The 10915-nt window shown below is 33.3% G+C and overlaps 1 protein-coding gene across 1 annotated transcript in view; it reads right to left on the reverse strand.

Moving 5' to 3' along the window:
- Nucleotides 1-843: 843 nt before the first annotated feature.
- Nucleotides 844-10915, reverse strand: part of LOC110032556 (LEAF RUST 10 DISEASE-RESISTANCE LOCUS RECEPTOR-LIKE PROTEIN KINASE-like 1.2) — a 28875-nt gene continuing 18803 nt past the window's right edge. Inside the window, 3 exon segments of the mRNA XM_020736217.1 lie at nt 844-1912; nt 1915-2052; nt 2129-2422. Coding sequence (XP_020591876.1) covers nt 1200-1912; nt 1915-2052; nt 2129-2422 — 1145 coding nt within the window. The 3' untranslated portion in view covers nt 844-1199.

Here is a 10915-nt window from a genome sequence, read left to right on the forward strand (position 1 = left end):
TTTTAGGGTTGGAAGAAGAAGCAACCCGGTAGAACTTAATTGGTTTGACATCGACATAATGTACTTCCTTGACCACGAGACCCTCAACCTTATTAGAAATGATCAGGGTCAAGGTCACAGCCTGTACATAATTGTTAATCTTGTCGTACATTGATTTGTATTCTTCATTCTTCCTATCTTCTAAAGAAATCTCGAACTGTGGCTTTTTCAGATTTATCATCATTACTTATTTCTTGATTTCTTCTTCCTCTAAACTATCTTCCTGATCAATGTTGATCACCGGATCCTTTCGTTCAACGATTATATAGTACATTATCGAGAAGTTAATAAAATAAGCTTCTAAGATGAGCATAAGCTATTTTAATGATCATGCTTAAAATGGAAGGTTATCTATCATCAGAAATATATAATAGAATCATAAAATGAATTAGTAATTATCTATGTTCTTTGGTCATCTATAGAAGCTAATATCCCATGCTCCGCCTATTTATTAATAGGCCATAACATTGATTACTTCTAAACTGAGGAAATAGAAGTCAAATAAGAATTCCTTGGGCAAATAATTTTAATAGAAGTTTCTTCAATATATTTGACCTTAAAGTTATTAAATTTATCGTAGGTTAAATATAAAACGGAAAAATCAATCAAGCATATATTATATATATCCTAAAATAAATTTTAAAAATTAATGCCGAAAATGTAAATAGAATGGTTAAACATAAGGCAAAGTGACCAAATGTTGTAAGAAATTACCCACAAAGAACAAGTTTAAAATTTTAAACAACTGCAATTAAACAAAAATAATTTATAAAACCGAATTAAAATAATTTGAGATTGGACCGCCATACACAAGGACACAAAATTAGTCAAGCTGCCAAAAGTAAGGCTCTATTTAGTGAATATTCCATATCTTATGATGCGTTTAGGGCAGCTTGTGTTATTCAGATAAACAACTTATCCTGAAACGCGGCCCGCGGGTGTCCTGCGGGGCGCGATCTGTGTTTAGTGTAAAAACTCAACCGCGTGGCATTTTGAAAACGCCAAAATGCCGCCCGTATTTATAAGTTGTCCCAAACGGGCCCTTAATCTAACTCGAGGTATCCAATGTTAATTTTCCCCATTTACATATCCCAAGTAAAAGTGTTATTTCTCCTAAACATACTAAAAAGGACATTATTTTCTGAATGATTACATAGGTCTCACACACTGGTATTTGGCGTTGTCACCCTGCTCATCCACACTTCTGTAACAGAATTTGGAGAGCAGGGAGGAGCGCCTTTTAACAGCCTATCATCCACCAATGAAGTATCATTGTAGCCACTGTTTTTAATTTCTCTCAAAATCTCAAGCACCTCATTAATGGAAGGCCTCAACTCTCCATCAGACTGCAAGCACTGAAACGCCAGCTCCGCCACCTGGGCAATCATCCTATTTATGCTGCGATCTGACTGATACCCCAATCTCAAATCCACAATCTCCTCTAATTCCTGCCTTTGGATCTTGTTAATCGCCATGTCAGCCAGAGAGAACTCATGCCTCAGTTGGGTGAAGTCAACAGCAGGCTTTGAGGAAACAAGCTCCATCAATACTACTCCAAAACTATAAACATCGCTCTTGTCCGTCAGCTGACAACATTGGTAGTACTCGGGATCGATGTAGCCTGGTGTTCCCTGCGGGGCGGTGGAGACATGTGTGGCGTTGCTCGGGAAGAACCTCGAGAGGCCAAAATCCGCAACCTTGACATGGAAGCTGTTGTCGAGGAGAATGTTGCTGGTTTTGATGTCACGGTGAATGATCTGCGGCTCAATGGAGTGAAGATAGTTGAGGGCTTCAGCCGTTTCGATAGCAATGTTCAATCTCGCTTTCCACGGCAGAAAAGATTGGAATGCCAGCCGGCCATGGAGGTGGTCGGCGTGCAGCCGTAGAGGCTGACAAGATTTTGGTGCTGAAGGAGTGATAGGATTTTAACCTCGTTCATGAAATGCTTGAGGTGGCCGTATTTGTTCTCATACAGACGCTTCACTGCCACCACTCGTCCATCCTGCAGCTTTCCTGTAATGCGAATAAGCAAGCATGGGATCAGGTCTGGATCAAATAGTTTGAGATGGCTGCTACAATGAGTTGTTACCTTTGTAGACTGCACCGAAGCTGCCATCACCAAGTTCGCCAGAGGCATCAAAGCCATTTGTGGCTTCATAGAGCTCCTCATAGGTAAAGATGGGAGACTGGATAGAGAAACAGAGCTCAGAGTCTGCTTTAGAAGATGGCTGAAAAGAAGTAATTCTTTTGAGGAGACTTGAGCAAGACTGCCTTCTCTTCCTGCATATATGCAGGACATAGAAAAGGAAGCACAGTATGGCCAAGCTCAATCCAGCTGCTGTGCTAAAACCTATTATAAGAAATTCCTTCAGATGATTGTTAGCTGCAACAGAGAAAAGAAATTAGATAACAGACAGTGAGGATAAAGGCGATTGAATTATTGCAGAAAAATCTTATTCAGGAAAGTTCATGCATGACAATGTTAAATTTACTTGTAGTTGTAAACAGAACTGTAATAACTTAGTGAAGACATCAGCTATAACAATCATCTGAAATCTAATGAGTTTAGAAGCAAGGAATGGGACAAATATATAGAAGATAAATGTTCTAAAATTTAATAAAGGAAAATTGGGTAATGAAGGTGAAATTAATAATATTAAATGATAAAATGTTAGTTACAAGAGAAAGTTTAAAAATATTCGATCATTTTTATTGAAGGACAGGGAAACGAATGAGAATATAATTTAAATGTGCCAGGAGTTCATTAAAACATCTCCAAGAATAATTTGAGAGAAGTGTAAATTCTGGGGACTTAAAATAAATTTTATGAATCAGTAATCAATTCAATTGGTTGTGTGTAATCTGAGTATTGGAGAGTAAAAAAAGTTATTAACAGCCAAATTAGGCGTGACAAAAAGCAAAATGATAATATGGATGTTTGGCAAAACTACGAAAAATGAACTAAGTAATGATTAAAATAAGAGGATGATTGGAGTATATTTATTCAAGATAAAGTGATGAATATACTTATGTGTTTGAAACATGCACAATGAAGGTCAATTTGAAGGATTAGGGATAGACGTTGAACAAAACATATTGCATATAATAGATTAATTTTCTCATGCAAGGCTCATTAGGAATAACTACAAACCTAGCATCCATAAAACCAGCTAATCATTGTTGTAAACCAACTTTGGGAGGAAAAATTCTTTGCTCACTTTCATTATTCACATATAAGGTACTTATATAAGGGAAACCGGTCCCTCCTAATTTATAATCTTATCAAATATATCTAATCTAAATATAAAAAGGAAATAATTCTGAAATAAACATAAAGAACATAAATAGAAAAAGAGTAAAGCTAATCAAGGAGTTTCCAAAGTTATCTTCTAATTCAATCCTCCAATATCTTGTAGGTGGTTGGTTGGTCGGTCCAACCTTCCTGAACTTCCACACACCCCCTTGAGTTGGGTCGTACATGTTGTAGAGACCATGCTTGGTATTGAGCTCTGAGAATGCTTAAAAGAAGAAATTTCGTAAAGACATTAGCAACCTATTGGTGTGTAGAGATGTAGCTTAGTTGTATAATTCCACCATTAACTTTTTGCAAAAAGTGCCCATCAACTTCAATACGTTTGGTCCCATCATGATGCACATGACTCTTAGCAATACTTATAGTTGTTTGACTGTCACAAAACATCTGTATAGGCCTAGTTGAGGTACACCCCAATTCGCTCAACAGTTTCTGAATTAAGAACCTTTCACAGATTCTTAAGGCAAGTGCTATATACTCTGATTTTACACAACTTCAACAACTCGTGCCTCAACAACCCGTGCCAGCCTCAACAACCAAAAGCTTAGATTTTTGTCCTCTCTACTCACATGTCCTTCTACCTATCTCTAGTTAAGCACCTAAACATGTATTAACACAACAAACATCTATTCATCAGTACACGGAAAGCAAATTCAAAGCAAAAACACAAACAGAACATAATCAAACACAAATCAAATCATAGGATAATACTTGTCTTGCCTCCTAAGTAGAGCTTGATTTAACATATTTTGTCAGACCATGCCAGATCTAATTGTTAGGACTACCCCAAGATCAAGTTTTCACTAGGACCTATTTTATCCCCACGCAAATACAGTTTTAACCTTTAGTCATTAACCTTCAAAGCTTTGGCAGTTTTCCTATTTTAAATGTCTACAGCTCCAGAGGGATACATTTTTATCATAGTGAATGGTCTTGACTACTAGGACATAAGTTTTTTGAGAAATAGTTTCAATCACAATTTTAAAGTAAAACCTCATCTCAGTACTCAAAGTAAAACCTTAATTTGAGTTTCATTAAGAGTTGTACTAGCACAATAGATTATTTTAAAAATCTTATCATATTTTTATCCTAAAACAACTCCAATAGCAAAATCATTTGCATCACATATTAGTTCAAAAAGTTTTTTCCAATCTGGTGAAACAATAATTGGTGCAGTGACTAATTTTTCTTTTAATAATTTAAAATCTTTAAGACACTCTTTATCAAAATTAAAAATTACATTTTTTTCAAGTAAATGACATTAAGGCTGAGCATATTTTTTAAAAGTCTTTAAAATACTGCCTGCAGAATCCAACATGTCCTAAAAACTCCTAATTTCCTTCACACATATTGGGTAAGATAAATTAGCGATCACTTGAATTTTTACAGGGTCTACTTCCATCCATTTGAAATCTGAAGTCCCAAAATAATTATTTTTGCTACTATAAATTGGCATTTTTCCCAATTAATGACCAAATTTGTTTGTTCACAACACTTAAGAACTTTTGATAAATATTCCGAACATGATTCAAATGAAGTTTCAAACGCTGAAAAATCATACATAAAAACTTCAATCCCTTTTTCAATTAAATCACAAAAAATAGCAATCATACATCTTTGATATATAGCAGAGACATTACATAAACCAAAAGACATTCTTCTAAAAGCAAATGTACCATAAGGACTGGTAAAAGTAGTTTTCTCTTGATCCTCGGGAGCTATTTGTATTTGGTGATAATCAGTATATCCATCCAGAAAATAAAAGTATTTATGCTCAGCTAGTCTGTCCAGCCTTTGATCTAGAAACGGTAGTGAAAAATGATTTTTCCTTGTGGTGAGATTTAATTTTCTATAATCAATGCATCTTCACCACCCTATAACTTATCTAGTGGGTATTAAATCACACTCATTATTCTCATTCATAGTCACAGTCACTCCTTAGTAACACAGAGAATCAGAATAAACCATGCACTATTTGAAATAGGGCAGATAATTCTAGCATTTAACCACTTTAAAATTTCTTTCTTAACAACTTCCTTCATAACAGGATTTCGAGGATCAGCCCTGGGTTTGTAGTTTTCTTCCATATGAATTCTATGCATACAAATTGAGGACTAACTCTTTTTATATCAGCAATTGTCCATCTAAAAGCTTTCTTATAACTCTTCAAAGTTTTCATTAAACTCTTTTCTTCTTTTGTAATCAATTTCGAGGAATTATAACAGGTAATGTTGAGGAATCACCTAAAAAGACATACTTCAAATGTTCAAGAAGTAACTTCAACTCAAGCTCAGGAGATTTTTCAATTGATGGACAAAAAAATTTATCTTTTTATGTCTTGTCCAAAACTTCAAAACTTTCTCGAATATAATTTGAATCTTCCTTCTAAAAATCTTCACATTGATCTAATTCTTCTTCTTGCTCATGTTTCAACTCTTTCATTTCAGATTTCTCTTGATAAGTTATTTTGAAATGACATTCATTCAGATATCTTATCATATCCTTTCTATAACATTCATCATCTTTACTTTTTGCAGGGTATTTCATTGATTTGGAAATATTAAATGTAACTGTCTGATCATCGACACACATAGTTAATTCTCCTTTCTGCACATCTATCATTGCTCTTCTTGTAGCTAGGAAAGACCTCCCAAAATGATAGGTATCTTCTTATCTTCCTCCATATCTAGCACAATGAAATCAACAGGAAAGATAAATTGATCCACTTTCACTAAGACATCTTCTATAACTCATTTAGGATAGGTTATTGAACGATATGCTAACTACAGGGTTACAGTAGTAGGGGACATTTCTCCTAATCTCAATCTTTTAAATATTGATAATAACATAAGGTTAATGCTTGCACATAAATTACATAAAACTTTCCCATAAAATGTCTCTTATTGCACATGAAATTATGAAGCTACCAGGATCTTTAAGCTTTCCCAGAAGCTTTGTCTAAAATATAACACTGCACTCCTCACTAAGTGCAAAAATCTCGTTATCTTCGAACTTCCTTTTTCTGTTAAGAATATTCTTCATAAATTTCACATAGTTTGGTATTTGTTTTAAGGCTTCAACAAATGAAATATTACTTGTAAATTTCTTAAAAAATTTTCAGAAATTTTGAAAATTGTTTATCCAACTTTTGTTGACGGAACATCTGAGGACATGGAGGTGGTGGTTTTTCCAAGTCAAGTTTAAGTGGAGAAATGGGTCTCTGTAAACCTTTCCATCTCTAAGCCATTCAGAGCATCATCTTCAGGCTCTTCAATTTCTTTTCTCTCTACTTCAGTTTCATTTTGAAATCTACCTTCTAATTCTTTTCCGCTTCTAAGTTAAACAGTTTTTAATTGCTCTTTATTCTGGTCTTTTGGATTTACTTCAGTATTACTAGGACGTGTTTCTTGGAATCTATTACTTAATGAATTTGCTATTCGTCCCAACTGATTCTCAATATTTCTAATTGTAGCTCATTGACTTTATAACTGATTTTCTATTTGTAACACCACTTTTTCTATAGACAACTTTTTCTTCTTAAATTATGGATTACTGTTAAAACCTGGAGGATAAGTAGGTCTATAATTACTATTTCCTTGGTTGTTCCAGTTTCCCAATGAGTTTACTTGGTTATTCCCCCATTCCTGATTATTAGCACCAGAATTATAATTCAAGTTAAAGTTATGAAGGTTCTTCCAACCTGGGTTATAATAGTTTGAATATAGATTATTTTGTTTGTTTATGACATTCAAAGTTTCTAGAGATGTTTGAGAATCTACCATTTAGCCTAGTGAATTGTCTTCAATCATTGCAATTGGTTGAGAAAAATTCATTCTAAATTGGTCTAACTTCTTTGAAATTGTAGCAACTTGATTTGCTAATATGGAAAAAACATTAGTTTCATGAATATTAGCTACTTTATTAAGATTTACACTTTCAAAGGCCATGAAAATTATTTGTAGTCATCTCTTCAATTAAAGCATAAGCGTCATGAAATGATTTTGACATCAATGAGACATCAATGAACCACCAGCAGCGGGACCGATAATAGATCTAAGAGATTCAGCTAATCCATTGTAAAATGCTTGAATTATTAACTAATCCGGTATAGCATGGTACAGACACTTTCTCGGTAGTTCTTTAAATTGTTCTCGTGCTTCATAAATACATTCCCTTCAACTGACAAAAAGATGTAATATCATTTCTAAACTTCGTAGTTTTTTATGGTGGAAAATATTTAGCAAGAAATTTCTGCGCTAAATCACCCCAAGTTCAGATAGATCCAGATGATAACGAATGTAACCATATCTTAGTCTTATCCCTCAGTGAGAAATGAAATAATTTAAGTCTTATAACATCATCTGATACACCATCATATTTAAATGTAGTACACAATTCTAAAAAATTGGCAAGATGTAAATTTGGATCTTCAGTTGGTGCTCCCCCAAACTGATTATTTGATATCATTTGGATAATAGCGGGTTTAAGTTCAAATGAATTAAACACGACAGCGGATGTTTGAATACTATAATGAAGTCCATCCACCGTAGGGGTTGCAAAATCTCTTAAAGGTCTAAAATCTTCAGCATTTTGATTATTTTGATTTACCATTTCTTAAAATTTTTTATTTTTTCAGAAATTTTTAATTTTTTTATTTTTCTAGTAGTTTTTTCTAATTCAGAATCGTAAGACACAAGCCCTGTGGAATCCGAATTACGCATACATTACTAGAAAACACATAAAATAAAAAAAAACACACGAATAAGAACTTTATATAAAACCAACACTACAATATTCCTATAATAAATCTAAAAGTTTAAATAAGACTTTATAAAAATGGAAATGAATATAGAAATTTTGCTTTCTAAAAATTTCTTTCAAAATTTTGTAATTATCCCTGACAACGACGCCAAAAACTTGATCACAATGTTCTAGATAGATGTAAAATGCGATATATGTGATTATATGTTTAATTTCTTTAATAATGATTTTCACTTTGCAATAAAGCAAAAAACTTGATCCCAAGCAAAAACTAGGTCAATTTTTCACTATGAATCAAATAAGAATACAGTTATAATATTTAAATATGGAATACTACGCAAATATACGTATCGTTATCAAGTAATATAGTACTTTTTGATTAAACCCCGAATATCGAACCCATATAGATAACTAACAATACGCAACTTACAAAACAAAAGAAATTAGATAACAAAATTTTACTTAGCAATGTATTCTTAAACTCTAGATGTTATAATAAAAATGAAAATTCAAATCTTTTTTTAATTTTTGATAATTGAAAATAAAGTAAGAAACTAATTAACTTAACTAAATATTTACAAGATGAAGGCCATATAAATAAATTTTTTTTCTCCTTATCATGAATCAATAACAATTATAGGAATTCTGTTGTAAAAGTATTCTAATTGTGTTGTGTCAAATATGAGCAATAATATTCTTTACCCTTACTAGAGATGTTAAAAATAACATTGGTTAATCTATAGTTTGAATAGTTTTGAAGACGGGTTAGGTAGGGAAGATACTAGCTCTCACTTTAGAGTTCTCTCTCCTCCCTCCACATGGGGGCCAACATCTCATTTCAGAATCTAAAACTATAAATCAAATTGGGGTCTTTAGTCTGTCACTCTAAAGTCCCTAATTCTACATCTTTCAAAGTTTATTTCTCTATTTATTTGCACTCAACCCCATAAACTATATTCTCATCCATGAAATCAAATGTGATTCTTACCATTTATTCAAATGTGATTCAAATCAAATGTGATTCTTACCATTTATTAACTGAAACAAAATCATCTCGGATCTTACATGTTTTCACAACAAGTAGTAACATCTTAATTGGTCAAATCAAGAAATAAATGAAGTATAAGGTTTAAAATCATCACAACTTCTTCCAACATTAAAGTCTAATACTTCACACAACTTCCTTTAAATACTTAATCACTTATCATTTTAAGGAAAATGATAAAGAAAACTACTCAAAATTCATGGAGAAAATACAATCAAACTTGAGTTTAAAAGTAGAAATCATGCATACAAATAAGAAGTCTAAATGAAAACCAAATGTAGTCACAAAGATGAATACTTATCACAAATCATTTCCACCAAATGTCTTGAAGTTCCTTTGAATTGTCTTGATAAGTCTTCATTCACTCACAATACAAACTAAAACTCAAAATAAAAAAAGGTGGCCGGAGGCGGCGACATCGGTTACTTTGGATGGATGATGATTGGTTGACCCCCCCTCTTTTGATGATTCAAGTCTTCTTTAATAAAAATCCAAGGGGTGTCTTGGTCTCTTCAAAATGTATCTTCATTCAATGAATCTTCTAGAAGTTGTCTCCTTTCAAAAGCCAATTGAATAAATTTTCGTATCCATGAACTATTTCCCACGTTTTTACCGAGGGTTGCTTCAAACACCTCTTCAAAAATTCGTTCAAATTCAATGGATCATCAAATAACTACTTCTGGCACTTTAGTACGGGGTACCTGACACTTTGGCGCGGTTCTCTCTGTTTGGGCACTTAAGCGCCTCAGTTCATTTTTGCTCCAAATTTTATCATTTTTCACTCTTTTTATTCATTTTCATTCATTTGACTGTACCTGAAAGAAAAATACATAAATACATTTCATTAAAGCGCAATATCTCAAAAATAGATATAAAAAAGCTTACAAAAAGACTACATATTTTAGGAGTATCAATATACATATCTTTAATGACTTGAACATAAGTCATATCAACACATTTCTTCTCAAGAACTCTGTCGAGCCATTTCTGCCGTCTATGCAGGAGGCGCACTTCCTCTCAATCCATCGCTCGCTCGAACGTGGAGGGGTAACCCTACAATCCTCCTGCCGGAGGCGAAGCATCGCTCGAACAGGGAGGGGAAATGCGAGTAAAGCTGCTCGCTCAAATGTGGGTCGCGGCCTGCGGGGTTCGATTCACTTCCCGCTTTTCGCCAAAACAACGTCCGACCGTGATCCTCCCGCCGAACCAAACGACCACTCATCGCGCCACGCTCCTCTTGCCGAACCAAACGAACCCTAAAATACTCTTCCTCCATTCCTCATACATCTTTTTAGTTTTTAAAATAATATTAAAGAGTTTAGTAAGCCAAAAAACTCCCAATTTTCATAAATATTTCTACACTTCAATCGTGATATCATTAGGTTCTACAGATTTTCTCTTTAAATTTTTTTTAAGGCCCCCTCAATTTCTTTTTTACTAATGCGATGATAAAATGAAACATTTTATTATTATTAATGATATTAAGATCATTGTGGTCGATCGTATTTTCATAAATTTCTTTAAAAAGATTTTCAAAATAACTCACCCACCTATGTTGAAAATCTTTTTCTAAGAGAAACACTTTTTTATTTTCATCTTTAATACACTTTACTTGAGTTACATCTTCATTTTTCTTTTCTCTTTGTTTGACTAGTTTATACATATATTTTTCACCCTCTTTAGTATTTAATCTATTATAAAGATCATTAAAAATAGAATTTTTAGCGTCACAGATTGTTCTTTTAGACTCTCTGCGA

The sequence above is a fragment of the Phalaenopsis equestris genome, unplaced genomic scaffold, assembly GCF_001263595.1.
Source record: "Phalaenopsis equestris unplaced genomic scaffold, ASM126359v1 Scaffold000972, whole genome shotgun sequence".
NCBI classification, from domain to species: domain Eukaryota; kingdom Viridiplantae; phylum Streptophyta; class Magnoliopsida; order Asparagales; family Orchidaceae; genus Phalaenopsis; species Phalaenopsis equestris.